Here is a 20,098-nt window from a genome sequence, read left to right on the forward strand (position 1 = left end):
AGCACTTGAATCGTTGAATTCGTCATCAAATGGTTGGCCTCCTTGACACTGTCTCCAAGAATTGCCAATATTTATTTGGTATCCTTTGATGCCAAAAATTTTATTGCAAGAGGCTTGCAATTTTTTGGAAAAAGAGAAGGAATCTTTTCTGAAATTTTTTTTACAAATTTTCTACAACCTAAAAATATGAATTTGATGAATTTTCCCTTTTTACAGATGCCCTTCTTCTTCTTTGAGACCTTTGAATGCTTTGAAGATAAGCTTTTAAGGCTTATATAAGCTTATATTATAAAGGTTATTATAAATCTTATATTACTTAAGCTTCTTAATATAAAGCTTATAAAGCTTTAAAGCAAAGGAAATCGGCACTTCTTTTTCTCGCCTACTATGCAACAAAGAAGAAGGGAATTCAGCGATTTTCACCCACCACCGTGATTGAAGAGAGGGGAGAGATGGTAAATCGATTGCCCGCTGCTATGGAGAGAGAGAGAGAGAGAGAGAGAGAGAGAGAGAGAGAGAGAGAGAGAGAATTTGAAGCCTTTATCTTTTTTTAAAATAAAATTCAAAAAGAAATTTCCCCAGGCTATGTTTTTCAACGCTTTTTCTTTTCCACCAAAATTTGATTTGTAGCGACATAAGGACCCTCCATTATGGATTTGCTCATCTTGCAGTGATTTAGTTGGATTATGGGATCCAAACCCCTTTCAATCCATACGGTTGGATCAATGTGAGGCTATGAGTTCGGGAAAACCTTTTTTCAAGAGAGAAGTGGTTTTATGGTTTTCTGCAGAGTGGTTTGCCACCCCCTTTATCTTTTGGTCTTTGCCCCTTAGATAATAGAGTGCAACTCTTCAAAAACCTTTGAATCAAGATTTTAATTTTTCAATTCTTGCCTCCATCTTCCTAGACCCTTGCTCTGATATCATTTTCTCATAGATCCAATTCTAGGAAAATAGAGTTAAAAGAAACTTGCAAGAATTTAATTAAATCAAACCAAATAAGTCATCAAAAACCACATGCTCAATATTTGAGTGAATAACCAATAATACTTAGCTCATAAATCACAACTCCAAGATTGGGTGCAATCATCCCCTCTCATGTGTGTGGCCTATCTCCACACATGAGTATTTATGAGATAATTTATTCCAAATTAGGCCATAGCCTCCAAAAATACAAAAAGGTGCTTTTCTTGCATGACACTCTCTTATGCTCAAAATAGAATGTCCATAAATTGAGGCTAGGATTTAAAACATATCATGCTTTTCAAAATATTAAAGTTCAAGTCTATGCTTGATAAACTAAGGCTTTCCAAAATAAATCAAAATGTGCACAAGCTAGCACATGTATATACAAAGCTTGTTTACAAAATATGTGTGCCAAGTAATAATTATGTGCAAATTCTCCTCAATCTTCAAAATCCTCTTCACCTATAAAATAACCAACAACAAATTGGTAAACAAATATTTCATAAGTATACAAACCATAACCACACACATGTTTGCCAAGGCGTAAGTAACCGAGGAATCACCCTTCCATACAAAACCAACTGAAATAAACAGTGGAGGCCCCAACCATACGTCAATATACACCAAACGTATTAATATTTATAATGGCATCACCCATGATATTAACATGATTTGGCTTGACGCAAAGATAATCCAAGCATTCTCGAATCATCTAAGAGGGTAGAATAATATTTTTAAGAGGGCTTAAAATATATTCCCATAACACAAGCTCCCATAGCTTAGTACTAGAATGTTCATGCCTATTTAACTACTAGACAGGGATTTCAAAATAGTCCTACAGAAAACACTTTATATATGAGAAAGGATAAGCAAGATTTTCTTATTGTCATTCTCTATGTAGATGATATGCTAGTGACATGCACCAATGAGTATTTCATTGCAGCCTACAAGGAAAGGCTAACCTTACCTCAAATTTTCAGATGTCAAATCTTGGTCTTTTGCACTACTACTTGGGTATGCAATTTATATAACAAGATGATGGTATAGTCATTAATCAGTCAAAGTACATTGTCATTGCTTAAGAGGTTCAATATAAAAAGTTATAAACCAATTTCTACATCAATAAAACCTGGTGTAAAGCTTAGTCTTCGACATAACCACTTATGGTCAAGCTGTTAGATACCTAATATATTTATGTAACCCACACCAGACATCCAGTATGGTGTGTCATTACACAACTTTCAAAGTTCATTCATTTCCCAGGCACTAAGCATTGGGGCAGGCAATTAAATGTATCTTCAAATACTTGCAAGGCACTCAAGATCTTAGATTGTTCTATGCCAAGGGGGGTGATTTACAAATGTAAGCCTTTAGTGATTCCAATTGGGTAGGTAATTATGATACACAATAGTCCACATTTGGAAACTTCTTCTTTCTTAGTAATTCATGCATATATTGGCTCAACAAAAAGTAGCCAATTGTGGCAACCTCGTCTTGTGAAGTTAAATACAAGAGCAACATTAAGGCCATGTACTCATGCCATGGGCACTTTTATCCCACTAGGTCTTTCCCCATATCCATCCAGGTGTGAACGAGCACCTTAGGTTTGGTTAGGAATATAAGCAACCTCATTCACAGTTTAGGGTTGCTACTCATTTGTAGTTGTAGAGATCTCCATCTCTACAACTACATTCACAGTTTAGGGTTGCTACTCATTTGTAGTTGTAGAGATCTCCATCTCTCTCCTTTTTTAGCTAACCAATCTCTTTGTACTTGTAGAGATCTCCATCTCTCTCCTTTTTTAGCTAACCAATCTCTTTGTACTTGTAGAGATCTCCATCTCTCTCCTTTTTGAGCTAACCAATCTCTCTCACACTGTACACTTTTCTATTCTTATCTTTGAGCATTATGTGTGTGGGAGTCTAGCTCCACATTCTGTGTGAGCCAACAATAAGATTCTCATAACTATAAGCTTTTCTAAATTTAGTAAGGTGACCCCTATAATTATGAGCTGATTCTAGGAAGTTTTCAACAACATGATTTATCTTGAGTTCTGTGAAAAACTAGTATTTGGATATTTAACTTGATTTTGGGATTCCAAATCTTGGTTGTTCCTACTCAAAATGTGCAATTTGATCCTTGTTAACTAGGCTAAGACAACGTTGATCACAACAAGATTCAAACTATAATATTTTTATGGTTTTTCTATAAAACCAAAAAGAGCTAGCACCCTAGTTTCTCACATAGAGAACCAATGATGCTAACATCAACAAAAATTTAAAAAAAATGATTGGCTTACTTTCCTCCAAGATACACAAGTACTCACAACTCAATCAAACCACCAAAAACAATACATCTACAATCTTTTTCTTTTGATAACAGAAACCTTATCCACTTTTTTCTTCAAAAAATAAGCTTTACCAAAAATAGATAACAATGAATGTAAAGACGTAAGGAAGATACTGAGTGCTCAAAGAAGAGGAAGAAGCAAGATTGCTTCCTTGACAGCAGTGCCAAAAATGTTATGGCCTGTTTTTCTACCCCCTAAAGAACTCACAACCATTCACTTAAAGAAGGAACCATCATGGGGATACTTATTTTGATTTTGAGCTCAGGATCTCTATAGCCTCTAAGCTCCACTAGTGATTTGTTAGCTCTACTCTTTCGAGCCTCACCTCTTGCTGTCACCAAGAAGCTGTTGCATGACCTTGCAAGACACACCTCTCTGACTCTCTACACCCTTTCTCACAAAGCTCACAAAGCATAGGGAAGTGCATATACTAAGAACAATAAGCTAATCCTCTTAACTCTCTCTCTCTCTCTCTCTCTCTCTCTCTCTCTCTCTCTCTTTTTTTTTGAGGAAACACAGAGCTATAATACTGGGTATGAAAAAACCCCAAAGTGCCAGAGGTGGCCTACTGAGGGGGCATACAAACTGTGCAGTGGGAGGCGTGAAGCCTGTGAGCAGTCGGTGCTACATCACGGTGGATGATGTGATGTGTGCAATATGAACCACTGTGGGGGAGAGTACTCCCATCTAGCATGTCCTCCAACAATCCTGAAGAAGAGACCCGTGCGCCCCCAACGACGAATGAAGGCCTGGAGTCTGTCCTGAGCTGTCTGTGAAGGCCGACAGGAATCATCATACGTGGAACGCAGTGCACGGATAAGATCGAGCCAAATCAGGACTAGAGTATCACGTGTCGATTGCCGCGTGTGACTAAGGACATGGAGACAACGAGCTCTCCAAATGTTCCACATCGCAATCGCGGCAATCACCATAAAAACATCATCCCTCTGCCAATGCTCCATGTGCAAGGCGTCAGGAGGAATCATACTGAGGTACCCCCTCCGATACCCCGTCGCCGTAAGCATAAGCACAGCATCAGTGCCCTCACCCTCAAAGAACACATGAGGTCCCGGCCAAGGAAGGAGCCATAACACAGACCCCCAACTGAGGAAACCTGCATGCTGACCAGCTCTGCTGAGGAGAAGAGCCACTGCTCGCCAAACAGAGGAAGCCATAGGACACGACCAGAGGCAGTGGGTCTGAGACTCCTGAACCTGGTGATCACAGCATATACAAATGGGATCATGGCCCATCAAGGCACCCCAAGTGCCGACAGCAAGACCAGCATGAGCAGTCAACCAAAAAAAGAGAGTGATCCGCCGAGCAATCCTCAGCCTCCAAATAGATACCCAGTACTGTGCCAGGAAGGCATGAGAGAGACCTGCATGTAGCCAAGTGCCCGAACGCGTAGGTCTATGTAACTGTCGTCGAAGCAAGCAGTGCCTCCCAATCCGAACAGTATACCCGAAAAAGGAAGTATGCCTAGCGCCGGTCTCCACAGCAGGCCACTCCCATTCCCCAGGGTCCCAAGTCAGCTGCGAAAGAGGCCGTCCCTCCCAGATCCATAATCGCCAACGGGCAGCCATACCAATGTGAAAAGACGGGTCCACCTCCCGTCTTTTCCTGAAAGAGCCAACAACACGGATGGGAGTCCAGTCAGCCTGACGCAGCTCCTCTAGACAACCCAAACCATGAAACTGTAATCTGACATGGCCAAAAGCATCTGGCATGCCCATAGGGATAAAAACCATAGGCCAATAACAATGAGAGCTCCAAACAAGAAAGGGTGTACCTGCAGTGCCAAACATGCATAACCATCCTGAGTGCTCAGGCATCTCATGTAAACCCCGAATGGCACGATCCCAAAGCTCTGGAATAGCTGCATCAATCTCTGCAATCCGAGGCAGAATACCCCTGCCTATGGAGAACTCCTCCCCAATAAAATCTGCCGGCAGCTGCCGCGTCTGTGACCAAGCATGCATCGAAGCAGCCGGGCCGCTATCCCAAGCCGCCCAGTCAATGTGGGTCCTCTGGCCAAGCTGGCGACCCTCAGTATCCAACACATGGGGATTCCAGATCAAGGGCTGACGCTCAATCTCTGGCAGAGAGGCAGGAGAACGTCTATGCATGCCCTGTCTCATGGAGATCCATATCTGTAAAATGGAGCGCATGAAGGGTGACAGATGGGCTGTACGCAGAGGAGAATCTGAAAAAATATAGCGTATACACGCAGCCCAAGAATGACCATCGCGGGTTCCCAACTGCGGGGTCACTGTGTGCAAAACCGATCTGAAAAGAAGCTTCCAAGTTTCATTGCCCGGAAACAAGGCGCGGACAATGAACTTGGTAAGCAAAGCACGACACTGCATCTCTGGATCAATAATGCCAAGGCCCCCCTCTGCAATGGGCCGGATAATCGTCTCCCAACGGACTCTAGCTCTAGTGTCAACAGTGCCATCACGGCCACTCCACAGGAAGTTGCGAATCAGGCGGCGAACCTGCCGCATCACTCCCGTATGAAGCATCCAGCAGGAAGCAATGTACCAAACAGATGCCAACAGTACCTGATTGGCCACAAGGACCCGCCCTGCAAGAGACAAGTGCTGGGAAGACCAGTGGCAGAGCTTTCTGCGAAGCGACTGCAAAACCGGCGCAAACTGCTGCTGGGGAGAGATATCCAGTCCCACCTGAAAACCCAGATAGCGACAGGACTGACCCCGCTGCAACCATGTAAACCCCTCTGCCACACCCCAAGACGGGACATCCTCAGAGCCAACCAGCATACCATATGACTTGTGCCAGTTAATGCGAGCACCACTGGCCAAGCAATAAACATCAAGAACTGAACGCGTCACATCAAGGACAGCAATGGCATAACGGACCATGAGCAAAGTATCATCAGCATACTCCTGATCAATCAGGTCACGCTCGCCTGTAAGTGGCAAGGTGACTCCCTGTATATCTCTCTGCCGGGCATGAAGAAAGTCAGAAAGAGCCTCTCCCACAAATAAGTACAGAAAGACTGCAAGGGGGCATCCCTGTCTCACAGAGCGAGAGATGTCAAAAGATCTGCCAACAAAACCCCCAATAGTCACTGCACTGGCTGCTGATCTGTAAAGTGCAGATACTCCGGTGATCCACTGCTGCGGAAACCCCATGCGAGCAAGAGTACCCTCTAGGAAGGACCAATCCACCCTATCGAATGCTTTCTCAAAGTCAAGAAAAAGCAATGCTAGGGGAGTGCCAGTAGACTGAGCCCACTCTACCGCCTGATGGTAGCAAAAGATATTATCCAGGATACATCTATCCTGGATAAAAGCAGTCTGTGATCCATGAATGATGTCTGGAAGAAAGGGCCTCACTCGCACTGCCAGCATGGAAGCTAATATCTTATATACCGTAGGAAGGAGAGTAATGGGGCGCCACTGTCGCAGGAGCGTGCCATCCCCCCCCTTAGGTATAAGAGATATGAGCCCAGAGCAAAGAGACTGAGGCATGGTCCCAGAATCATAAATCTCCTGAAGCCCTCTCAGCAAGGGCCCTGAAACTGCATCCCAATGAGTAATGAAGAACTGTCTAGAGAGGCCATCATCCCCCGGACAAGAAGCAGGGTCAAGAGCCTCTACCGCCTCGCGTAACTCCTGGACTGTGAACAAAGAGCAAAGGGAACGAGACATGTCCGCAGTGACTGAACGTCGCGTGTGGGACCATACAGTAGCTCTGGCCGCCTGAATGTCATCTGTCAACGGATCAGCACTGAATAGATCAGCATAATAGACTGTAGCAATCTCCAGGACTCTATCTGGGTGAGTCTGTAAATGCCCATGGTCATCCAAGACTGCACGAAGAGCAGTCCCACAAGGTCGCTCTCTATGTGATGCAAAGAAGTCTTTGTTCATTCGGTCACCGAGCGCTACCCAACGAGCCGCAGTTGCGTGACCAGAAAACTCAGACCTCCTCTCTTGAACTGACCGGATCTCATCAAGCAACTGTGCATGTATACCAGCATAATGTGCATCTCCTGGATGGGACTGCAAGAGACGCTGCACCGATGCTAATGGTGCAAGCAGAGATCGCTCACGCTGGGCCACCTCACGACGACAAGCGGAGGCGGCCGCCCGGCAAGAAAAACTAGACTCTCTGATACAGGTGGCAAGGAACTCAGCATGTAGGAACTGCACTGCAGAGGACTGCGAAGTGGGATCGGCTCCCCAGATCTGAGCAACCGAAGCAGAAAGATCGCTACCAGAGAGTAGCCTGTCCGGAATGCGAGACCCTCGGCGAACTGCATGAGGCCGCCTCTCTCTCTCTTTCTCTCTCTCTCTCTCTTTCTCTCTCTCTCTCTCTCTCTCTCTCTCTCACACACACACACACACACACACAAAAGAGCAAGGAGCAAGGAGTACATAAGAGCTCAATTAGCATAAAGGGGATTGTGTCTTTGCATTATGAGAAAAATGACTTATATATACATTTGGCCCTTATTCACAGCTCAATTAGCACAAAGGAGGATTGTGTCTTTGTATTATGAGAAAATTGACTTGTATACAACTGGCCCAAATTCACACTTAGGCACCCAAAACTAAAATAAATGACTATGTAACATAGAGGTGGCTATCTTTTCTCATAAAGATTATAATGTTTATATTTTCCATGACACTTATTGCCTAGTGTGGTGGAGAGCACTTTGTTAAATAGGGTTAACATCTATTTCCAAATTCGACCCTTGGAGAGCCAATAATAGTTTGAACATCCAAAATTTGGTCTTTTCTTTTACAAATTTAACCTTCATGCTAGGCACACTTGGTTAAGCTTTTGAAAATAAATATGAGCTAATACACACATGGCCTATGCCTCACTTCTACAAATATAATGCTTGACCAAACCTCAAATAAGCCATGAAACCAAACTAAATACTAAGACTGGCACACGAGCAACTTAAAAGTAACTTTTATAGTATTAAAGTGAGTATGCAATGAATGGCCATCAAAGACTTCAAAGCAACCTGTTTGGAGAACAATAATAGATAATATTATTACTTAGTTTGAAATCCTAAAGTTGTTTGGAATAGCATGAGAAGAAGGACTCGTCTTGTAAGGGTATGAATGTAGTGCAACATTGGTTCGAGGTCTTGTTGCAAATGTAGCCACAAAGATAGCTGATGTACAATGTTGGAATTAGGGTTAAGGTTGCAACAATGCACACACACAAGATAGAGAAGCTTGAGAGCACACAAACTCACTAGATTAGAATGAAAAAATGTGTGCCGAATACAAAAGATAAGTACACACCCCAAAATGAGTAGATAAGAGGGTGTACATACACACAGGAAAAAAACCTCCTAGTGAGGGAAAAAGTACCCCGGCGGTCCTAAGTGTGTTCACATCACTACCATATAATGCTACAAATCCCCCCTAGAGTGATGATGTGAACATGTACAGAGTATGGTCGATCAATCCTGAAAATGCATTAAGCCCAAAGCTTTACGAAAATCTTCGAACTTTTCACGAGGAAGAGCCTTCGTGAATAAATCTACCATGTTGTCATGTGTAGGCATATAGACCAAGCTGATCTCTGCTACTACAGAGTGTCTTTTCTTGACATAGTGGTAATGCACCTTAATGTGCTTAGTGTAAGCATGAAACACTAGGTTCCTCGCAACTGCTAATGCGCTCTGGCTATCAGTGAAAATCGTAGTGCTAGATGACTGTCCAACACCCAAATCAGCCATAAGACGTCTGAGCCACACACACTCAACTATAGCTGTAAAGCTGCCCTATACTCAGCTTCACAACTGGAAGTGGCCACTGTAGGCTGCTTCTTGCTGAGCCATGATATACATGAATCACCAAGGCAAAAGTAAAACCCACTAGTGGACACTCGTGTGTCATAACATCCAACCCAATCTGAATCACTAAAATCATGGAGCTGTGACTCACCCCCTTTTGGATAAAACAATCCAAAATACTGAGTGCCCTGTAAATAGTGAAAAACTTGCTTAACAGCTTGCCAATGCTTCGTACCTGGGCTATGCATAAATCTACTCAACTGTGAGATCGCATACTATATATCTGGCCTCGTGTTGCATACATAAATAAGGGATCCAACAACCTGCTAACAAACTAGTATCAAAAGAGTCTCCTGCATCTTGAAGACTAAGTCGAGTACCTGTCTCCATAGGTATAGCCACAGGTTTACAGTCTTCAAGATTAAACCTCTTCAATAGCTTCTGTATATATTTAGACTGTAGCATAGCAATGCTATCATTGCACTGCATAAACTAAATCCCCAAATAGTAATGCAACGGCCCCAAATCTGACATCTCAAACGATGACTGCAAATCAGTCTTAAAGGCTGAAATGTGATCTATATCGAGTCTCGTGAGAGCAGCATGTCATTAACATATAAAACGATGATAAAAAATGTGTCCTTACTCCTCTTCACATAGAGAGTACTCTCTGTTGGATTGATGAATCTTCTCATACCATGCTCTAGGAGCCTGCTTATGGCCATAAAGAGCCTTTTTCAATCTGCATACTTTAGACTCTTCTCCTTTCACAACAAAACCAGGAGGTTGCGATACATACACTTCCTCATGTAGACAACCATTCAAGAATGCAGTTACCTGCAAAGGCTGAATTTCAGCACTTGGTTGACCATTCAATTGCTCTACATATGGTTGCCCTCCATCAAACAAAGGTAGGAGCGAACCAAACATGTCATGTGAGCATGCATTCTGCTATTTTTTGCATGAAAGCATGGGCTAAATTGAGTTTTCGACAAAAACATGAAAGCACTTGGTTGAGCATTCAATTGCTCTACATATGGCTGCCTCCCATCAAACAAAGGTAGGAGCGAACCAAACATGTCATGTGAGCATACATTCTGCTATTTTTTACATGAAAGCATGGACTGAACTGAGTTTTCGACAAAAACAACATCTCTACTTACCAAAATCCGCTTTGAGGCTGGATGGTAGAGTCTATATCCCTTGCTTTCTGAACTGTATCCCACAAATATGCATTTAACTGCCTTATCATCAAGCTTACTGCATTGTTGCTCAGGCACAAGAGCATAAGCAAGACAACCAAAAACACAAAAATGAGCCACAGAAGGCTTCCTGCCATGCCAAGCTTCATAAGGAGTTTTAGACTACAAGGCCTTGGTAGGGCATTTGTTCAACACATAGTTTACGCACATAGTTGCCTCTAACCAAAAACCATGAGATAAATCTTGGGCTTTCACCATACATCGTGCCATCTCCATGAGAGACCTATTCTTCTTCCTCTCAGCTATACCATTTTGCTGAGGTGTGGATGGCACTGTACATTGATGTCTTATGCCTTTTTCAGTCATATATGCATGAAATTCCTTGGACTTATACTCCCTCCCTCGATCTAAATGAAGGGTGCCAACTTTACATTCACATGCATTTTCAGCCACTATGGATACGAAGTGCCTAAAGCATATAAAAATCTTTAACTTCTGCTTTAATGGATACACCCAGCTATATCTGGAGTAATCATCAACAAAAGTGATGAAGTAGAGATATCCCCCAATAGATGGTGTCCTCATAGGACCACATACATCACTATGTATAAGCTGTAATTTCTTAACAGCTCTCACAGATTCATCCTTTGGAAATGATGCCCGATGCATTTTACCAAGAATACACCCCTCACATACATGTTTAGTATGGATCTCAAGAGTTGGCAACTCAGACTCCATATCATGCCTTTGAAAGTGTAACAAACTGTCCTAATTCAGATGGCCAAATCGTGCATGCCATAATTATTTATCACTCATAGCACTAGTCATAGAGACTAAGCAAGCATCACGGTGCAACTTCTCAAATACATCCATCTTGTATAGGCCATGAAACAAGGTACCTGAGGCAATGATAGAATAACCATCATTGCTATCCTAAAATGTACCTCTGTCATCCACAAATTTCACCTTTAAGCCTGACCAGGGTAAGGCTAAAACTGACAGCAAGTTCTTCTTAATGCCTAGCACATATAAAACTTTAGAAAAAGAGTAAATGTGTCCCCATTTGCAGCACAGTGAGCACAACTCTACTAACTCCTTTGACAAGATATGAGGAACCATTTGCACATGTGACGCTTCCTGCACTTGGGACAAATTCCAGATATGAGAACAAATTTTTTTATAAAGTAATGTGCTTACTAGCACCACTGTCAAAGCACCAAGCATCCAATTCTACCACTGACATGCATACATCATAAACAGAAGGGTCATAACTGTAATGTATAGTCCATGCCCAATCATCTTGAGTAAAACTTGCAGTTTCCTTCCTCTCTGGACTTGGTGCAGATGCATCAGCCACCATAGCCATGCCCGATTCTTTCTTTTTCTCCTTCTCTAGCCTTTTCTTGCACTCATGTTTGTAGCCCTGGTTTCTTGCAACAATAGTGACACTTGCCCTTCTTTTTAAGCTTATCACCTTCTTTCTCTACATCCTTACCTGAGGATTCTGATTTTGGCTTATTGCCACCATGCAAAGAAGCTTTACCTTTGCCTTTCTGATTGGCAACAAAAGCTTGGTCACCAACTCACATATTAGATTTGTTTTGCCTAGACTACTCTTCTTGCAAGAGCACTGAAACCAAGTCATCAAATGTAAGGGCATATGGATTTCCCTTCATCATGAGTCTAAGGGTAGAGGCAAAACTCTGATAAGAATTTGGCAATGCATTGAGAATTGTGGGCACCAATGTACTATCAGGATATATCTCATCCACACTAGCAAGCTGCTCCTTAAAATCTTTGATCTTGGTCAAGAAGCTATCCATTGAGTCTCACTCATTCATGTGCTTAGACTCCAATTTTTTACGCAGATATACAACACATGCTTCATTGCGCACCTAGTATAATGCAGCAAGTGCATCCCATGCCTGTTTTGAAGACTTACATTACCGAATATGAGGAATAATGCTTCGCTTCATAGAAAGGGCAAGCAATGCATGTGCCTGTGCCTCTTTTCCATTCCATCTTGTTTGAGCAGCAGTGGGAGGTACTGGTAGTGCATGTGGAGGAGCCACATTTGTATCAGATTCTACTTCAGATGTACCTGCAGCACCTGGTTGCACTGGTACTTGTGAAACAAGACGAGTTTCACTACCCCTAACCACATTCCAAAGGCCTTTATCAACTAATACATGCCTCATCATATAGGACCAAAATGGGTAGTTAGTCAAGTTTGTCCTCAATAGCAGCAGACAACATGTTGAATACATCACTACTGCCAGCCATGACTTTCTACCAAATACAAAATCTTTCAACACACTGTAAGTACTCAATATTCACTGAATGCAACCCTCGATGGCTGCCAACTAACTGAATCACCTGCAAAGTGTATGAAAAATAATAGAGAGTAAAGAATAGAGTGTTACTGGCAAAAGTATGATGGTCGATATTGTTGAAGACACTATAGATGCTGTTGCACACCAAATCTTTGCCGCCGCTACACAACCCAAACACCCAAAATTGAGCAGAACCAATCCAAAATAACGCCTCTCCAGAAATGTATGCAGAAACCTTGCGGTGCTCAAAACGCACCCGAATTGCACCGCGGACCCCGAAAATTTTGTATACAACACACACTAGTATATACCTTCTTCTCCTAAGAGGATATCTCAATCGGAGACAGAAAAAACAGGGTCGTGAGAGAGAGGCAGACTACTAGATTAAGTGTCAAGGAAGCTAGCTCTCATACCAATTGTTGGAATTAGGGTTAGGGTTGCAACACAAAAGATAGAGAACACAAACTCACTAGATTAGAATGAACAAATGTGTGCCACATACAAAAGATAAGTACACACCCCAAAATGAGTAGATAAAAGGGTGTACATACGCACGGGGGAAAAAACCTCCTAGTGAGGGAAAAAGTGCCCCGGCGGTCCTAAGTGTGTTCACACACATCACTACCATATAATGCTACATGCAAGGGTGTTTTAGAAAATCAACAATTCCAACTTGTAATTTTTATAGTATTAAAGTGAGGATGTAATGAACGGCCATCAAAGATTTCAAAGCAACTTGTTTGAAGGACAATAGTATGACAATAGTATTACTTAGTTTGAAACACTAAAGTTGAACAGCACATGAGAAGGACTCGTCTAGCAAAAGTGTGAATATAATGCAACATTGATTCGAGGTCTTGTTGCAGATGACGCCACAAAGATAGCTGACGTACAAAAACAAGGGTAATCAACAATCCCAACTTGTAATTTTTATAGTATCAAAGTGAGGATGTAGGGATTAAGATAGAAATTAAATCTACTAATCAAAATTTACATTCCTATAGACAATCATAAATATCTTCCTTAGATTTTTAGGAGAGTATAGTTTCATAAAAACAATTAACGTGCTATTTATTCAAGGATTAATCTACGATTTATTCAAGAATTAATATGCTATGGATCTATCAAATAGAAACATATGGTAAAGAAGTGGCAATTGCTTCTCACATGTTTCTCCTTAGGTAGGCTTACCACGTGATTAGTGGAGTTAACAATGGCTATGCCAAGATCCCGTGAAGTGACAAGGGGATAAAAAAACATCAATAAGTGCAACAACCACATATAATGAATCTAGAAAATCACTCTCAGAGATCATAAAAATGAAGTGCTTTCAAGGGGGGTTAAAGCAAAGTGATGGAATCTAACATTAGTTAACTATGTAGGTAGTGTTTGGCTATCAAAACAAAGCCAGAACCTTTGATCGAATTATACCAAAGACAAAAGTGAGCTTGAAGCCCCTATGCCTTTATAGGAGAAGCTAGATGTATCCCCTCTGGCTATAGAATCTAATGTATCTAAGAGAAGAATTGTAGGAGAACTTTTTGTAAAGGGCTGCCTTTGTTAATATATACTAGTATTGCACCCACGCATTGCTGCGGCCGACCAAGGTTCCAGAAAAGAACTATTCCCTCTCTACAACCATCTCTCTCTCTCTCTCTCTCTCACACACACACACACACACACGTGCACATGACCCTCTCCCTCTCTCTGTCACGTACACACACTCTCAAATGTTGAAACTCTCTCTCTCTCTCTCACATGCACACACATATACACACGTGCTCTCTCTCTCTCTCTCTCTCTCTCTCTCCCTCTCTCTTCTTACTCTCTCTTCTTACACTCTCCCACACATAGAAGCGCTCTCTCTCTCTCTCTCTCTCTCTCTCTCTCTCTCGCACACATACACATATGTAAATATATAGTATATACAATATTATGTTTTAGATACATAGACACATATACTTATACATATATACATGTATTTAAAAATATAAATACAAACATTGACATAATTTAATTAATTTTGATTAAATTTTAATGTGCGAAGATGGGTGATTAGTTGTGGTCACTTTTAAATATATAGATAGATATATCATACACAAATCTAAACACACACACACACACACATATATATATATACATATACATACATACACACATATGTATGTATGTATATATAAATGTAAATAAAAACACACACACACACACATATGTATACACACATACACAATACATATATGTTTTCTATTTAATTTATATTTTATTAAAAGCTACTTTTTATTCTCTATCTCTCTCTCTCTCTCTCTCTCTCACACACACACACACACACACACACATACACTAATCTAAACGCACACTCTCTCCTCCCACACAAACTATCTCCTACATAGAAATTATCTGCCTCTCTCTTTCTCTATGTTACACGTGTGTCCATGCGTGCGAGTGTGTATGTGTTTGTATGCGTGTGTGCACGTATCATGTGCTTGTGCCTGTGTGTGCATGAACATACATGTGTGTGCGTCAACAGACATATAAATCTATTTTTATATACATGCTTACATACCTATAGATACACATACATACATAATATATATACGTGTGTGTATCTATAGGTATGTAAGCATATATACAAAGATTTCATTGAAAGATGTGAGATGAGATCTTCTTAGATTCAAATTCAAAATTGCATTGGAGGATGTGAGATTTGGCTCCTCTTCACGCTTGCAGGAGGAGTGGTTATTTTGAATTATCCCCACCTCCTTTGCCCACTTGGAGGGAGGTGGGGTTGTGGTTAATCTTGTATAGATTTTGAATTAGTCCCACCTCCTTTGCCCACCTGGAGGGAGGTGGGGTTGTGGTTAATCTTGTATAGATATAGATATATATATAGATAGATTATATATATTTACTGTTCAGAAAAAAAAAAGAGTTTGCAAAATGATGGGATAACCACGGGCCAATAAAAAATTATTATTATTCACATCATGTCTAAGGTTTAGGGAGTATCATAATTATTTTATTCAATCGAGTCTCTTCATTCAAATTGACCATTGCTTCGCTTGTGCATACAATATTGTCATACCGCACTGGCTTTCTAGGGTTAGGGTTTCTGACTGCAAAGATGCAGATTTTTGTGAAAACTCTCACCGGCAAGACTATCACGCTTGAGGTCGAGAGCAGCGACACCATCGACAACGTCAAGACCAAGATTCAGGTACGCTTAGTGTGGCTTGCCTGTTTTATCTCTGTTGCTTCTGATGAGGGTCTCGTTAGGGTTTTGGCGGGATCAGATCGTGTTTTCCTGTTCAGGGTCCTGTTAATTAGGGGCTGTTAGTGTTAAGCTAGAGTTTAAGGGTGTTAAGCTAGGGTTCAAGGGTCTCCGTTACGTGACTTGCCTGAGATTAGGGTTGAACGTTAGTTATATAGATGCCCATCCATGGCTTCAGATCAAGCTGAAGGATTAATTACTTTTTGTATAAAGGATAAAGAGGGCATTCCTCCAGATCAGCAGCGGTTGATTTTTGCTGGAAAGCAGCTTGAAGATGGCCGCACACTCGCAGATTACAATATTCAGAAAGAGTCCACGCTGCATCTTGTGCTTAGATTGCGGGGTGGCACCATGATCAAAGTCAAAACTCTAACGGGAAAAGAAATTGAGATTGATATCGAACCCACGGATTCAATTGAGCGAATTAAAGAGCGTGTGGAAGAAAAGGAAGGGATACCTCCCGTGCAGCAAAGGTCAGTCACTACTAGTGTGTTCGCATGGCAACATGATGATGAATACACACTCTCTCTCCCCTCCCTACTCTCTCACACACACACACTGCGCATGCACAGACGTACGTATGCACATCACATGATTCATGTACACAATACAGACATATGAGGGAAACACCCAAAACTTTGGGGTTTTAGGCCATTTCAGGGGTCCAAAGATCCGAAATGCATTTCAACCACTGCCATTTCCGAAACCCTATTTTTGCATGCCGTCTCGCCAACAACACTTTGTCGTTTCCCTTGCAAAACCCCAGTTTCAAGTTGATATTAGCTACTCTTTGGTTCTTTCTTCACATTGACCCCCTATTACCTACTTTCATGTAATATACTCATCCAATTTTCTTGCATCTCCCTCTTCTTCTTTCATTTTGCATCCCCCGTGCTGATGTGGCCCCCCAAATTTTCTGTTTCCATCTCCATCTCCATCTCTGTTTCCTATAACTAGGTATGAATAGCACATCCATAAACAGGCCACATGGCACATATGGGTATGAATCATGTTTTCATATGATACAGACATAGGTTTGTACACTTTTAAAAACACGTGAATAAGTATGCATGCACACCTTTATGCTTGTACACATGTTTAAACATGTGCATCTATATTAACGTGCATGTATGCATAACAAATAAAGCTCACAGCATATACATGTGCATACTTACACACTGCTCTCATGCACTTAAGCTTCTTCCAGTATTGGTAGTTGTATCATGTATGTGTATGTACGTGATTCTCTGTGCTTATCTCACAAAAGGGGATCCAACTTTTTTGAATCTTGCTTAAAGATAGAGTATATTTATTTGTCAAGATATCGTTTCGAGTCCTCTAGTTTTATGGGGAATTCGATTGTTGCTTGCGGACATTGAGAATAGGGGTTGTGATATGCCTCTACTTGTGAAACATTGAGGTGATGGAATCAGTCACATGTGGTATTCCTCATGCTTAGAGGAAGTTTCTCTGTGCCTGCATAATATAGGGGAATGTCATTGCATGCTCCTGGTAAGGGCAGAGGAAAAGTTTTGTCAAGATATCGTTTCGAGTGCTCACTTTCATGAGTGATTCGATTGTTGCTTGCGGAAATGGAATCCATGTTATCTGCTTAGCTTGGTCATGTCAGCATGCTTACCAAAGTCACTACTAAGGAGTTGTTTTCTGAGTACATAACTCATGCTTTCCTTTATGTGCAGACTTATCTTTGCTGGCAAGCAGATGAACGACGAAAAGACTGCAAAAGATTATAACATCGAGGGTGGTTCAGTACTTCACCTTGTTCTTGCATTGCGAGGTGGAGGAGACAGTGTGTAAGCCTGGTTTTGATATTATTTGGTGGCCCCCTTACTGGGGTATGGCAAAGTGCTTTTGGGCTCTGTACACTAAACAACATTTGTATGACTCCAACTACCACATTATTTATTGGTAGGAACAGGCCCTATGTTGGAACTTTTCACTATCTGTTTCTTTGCTTTTTTTGTGTAGCCAATCTTATTGAAGTGCTGCTTAGGTTTCTTCTTGTCTGTGCAACATTTGTTTGTCTGACTTGAGCCTTATTCAAGAGCGTTCAAGACTTTACGGAGCTGCAGAAAGAGAGTCTGAATGCTGGTCTGTGCATCCCATGCTTGCCTAGAGATATATCATCATTGTATTGTGTGACACGCATCCTTTGACAGCAGTAGTCTACTTGTTAGTTGGACAAAATTCTGATTCTCTGGCTCCTCTCTTTTTTTTCTTTTTTTTTTGGGGGGGGGGGGGGGGCGGGGATGTCGTGCGTGCGCACGCATTGTGCACTTTGGTGAAATGTATCTTAACATTTGTAGATTTCAGAATTAGCACATATAGGCATACTTTTTAAGGAACTCAAAATGCAACTGTTAGGTCGCCTAACATAGGCATCCACCAGATTGCGGCCATGTTGCTGCGGATATTGTCTGGTGGTGCTGGAGTCTGGGCTGCACCTCCAGCCAGGGTGGCCTGCATGTTCTCTATGTCAACTTTAGATGTATGTTAACCAAAACCAGTCTCTTGTGAAGGGCTCAAGTGAATTGAAAAGCCAAAAAGTACTTTAGTTATTTAAGAAGGCACCTCATGATCATTTTTAAAATCAATTTCACAAGGAGCTTCAAAGGTGAGATGATTTAAAATAGAAGTATTTTTTTTTTCAAGAAAATTCATGTATCACAGTATGGAAGGCACTAGTTTTATTGCTGGCAACGTGTAGTCCCCGACATTATGCACGGTTAGATATGACATTTATGTAGTACCACTAAAAGAGCCAGGAATAAACATAGGATCTCAATTTCACAGGAGAGTCCTCGTATAAAACCAAGCCATCCTCGAGCAAACAAACAATCTCTAGTGGTGGAGTGGCATGGAATGTCTGCTTGACAGACAGAATCATTTCAACTATCGTCAAATAATTACCCCAGGCCTCCAATTGGACAATGTTTTGTAACCATTGGATAATGTGAATGACCACTACACCGGTTTTGGTTGTTTAGGCCACACTTGCATAGCTCCTGCATCTTGGCCAACCAATGTCAAACTTCCCCCCGTGTATGCAAACACTTGTCATTGCTTGAGTGGTCAATTTTGGTGGTATTGACATAGTACCAATGGAATTAATTTCATTTCGAGTGATTAAATTCTTGGATTTGAATTCATCTCCCTCTTGGTCAAGGTATGTGGTTAGATGTTGATCCGCGTGCGCATTGCTAGGCATAGAGGGAGCACGTACTTTAAAAATAGAGGAAGTTTACACTATGTTTTTACTAATCAGTTAATCATCCTTAATTGCTCTGTTTTTTCTTTGATGATCTAAAATTGATGCACTCTCTAATCTCCTACTCCTAAGTTGCCTAATTGTTTAAAATTTGTGTGGTTATTGTGATTAAGCTAAGATTAATACCTTGATGAAGTTCCTTTGTGCCTTCATCCAATTCTCTGATTCAATTCAAAAAAACATTTTTTATAAAAGAATCAACATAGCATGTTGTCAAGTATGTACTCTTCTAGCCCCTTAAAGCAAAGACACCTGCTGCAGTCGGTGATTGCAAAGAAACAGCAACTGTTTGCTCATAGCATAGTCGCACAGCATGGCTGGTCTTCTCTTAAAGTGTTTAATTGCCCAGCAAACCATCATCGTCGCCAGGCAGATATGCGCCATCCTATGCAAAACAAAGAAGAAAGAGGTTACAATTTAAGCTTTAATCCTAATGTTGAAAATCACTACTGTAAGGTTTAAATTTGCCTTTTATTTTTTAAGCCTTTGGTTTAAGATGTCCATATGATTAGAAATCAAAAAATCCACACCATCATAGTCATCAAAATAACAATAATTTCAAAGCAAAGGTCCTTTTTACCATTGTGAGGTCCTTTCATTGTTGTGCAAAAGAAGGGCATGTTGATAGAGATTGTCGCGCGGGAAGAGAAAGAATCTTGCCCAACCAAGGAGGGTAATGTTGAAGAGAGCACAAAGATATAATATTGCTCATGGTAATAAACAATTCAACTCAAGATGCTGAGTGGTTCCTTAAATATGGTACATCTTCCCACATGACTTTCTGTAAGGATTGGATTTCAAGTTTTATGGAAGAGGATTGCAAGAGCTCATGATAATTAACAAATCAACTCAAGATGGTGAGGCAAATTGATTAGCCACACAAACCGCTTGGGCTTCTTTGGC

At 41.3% G+C, this 20,098-nt stretch overlaps 2 protein-coding genes and 1 non-coding gene across 3 annotated transcripts; 2 read left to right on the plus strand and 1 right to left on the minus strand.

The window, feature by feature from the left end:
* Positions 1-3,944: 3,944 nt before the first annotated feature.
* On the minus strand, positions 3,945-7,610 carry LOC147623453 (uncharacterized; the record flags this gene model as incomplete). Its single annotated transcript, XM_086821776.1, has 1 exon — positions 3,945-7,610. A coding segment is annotated over one exon (3,666 nt), but the record flags the coding sequence as incomplete, so codon positions are not given.
* Positions 7,611-15,667: 8,057 nt separating this feature from the next.
* On the plus strand, positions 15,668-18,069 carry LOC147623454 (ubiquitin-NEDD8-like protein RUB2). Its single transcript, XM_086821613.1, has 3 exons — positions 15,668-15,852; positions 16,120-16,379; positions 17,607-18,069. The coding sequence occupies exons 1-3, from the start codon at positions 15,760-15,762 to the stop codon at positions 17,722-17,724; spliced, it is 471 nt and encodes a 156-aa protein (XP_086677739.1). The 5' UTR covers positions 15,668-15,759; the 3' UTR covers positions 17,725-18,069.
* Positions 17,168-17,282, plus strand: LOC147623455 (small nucleolar RNA snoR111). The gene has a single exon (XR_015269427.1). It is a non-coding gene; the product is annotated as a small nucleolar RNA snoR111 (small nucleolar RNA).
* Positions 18,070-20,098: the final 2,029 nt, after the last annotated feature.

Source organism: Cibotium barometz, chromosome 27 (assembly GCF_041138505.1).
Source record: "Cibotium barometz isolate CiBa-2024 chromosome 27, ASM4113850v1, whole genome shotgun sequence".
NCBI classification, from domain to species: Eukaryota; Viridiplantae; Streptophyta; class Polypodiopsida; order Cyatheales; family Cibotiaceae; genus Cibotium; species Cibotium barometz.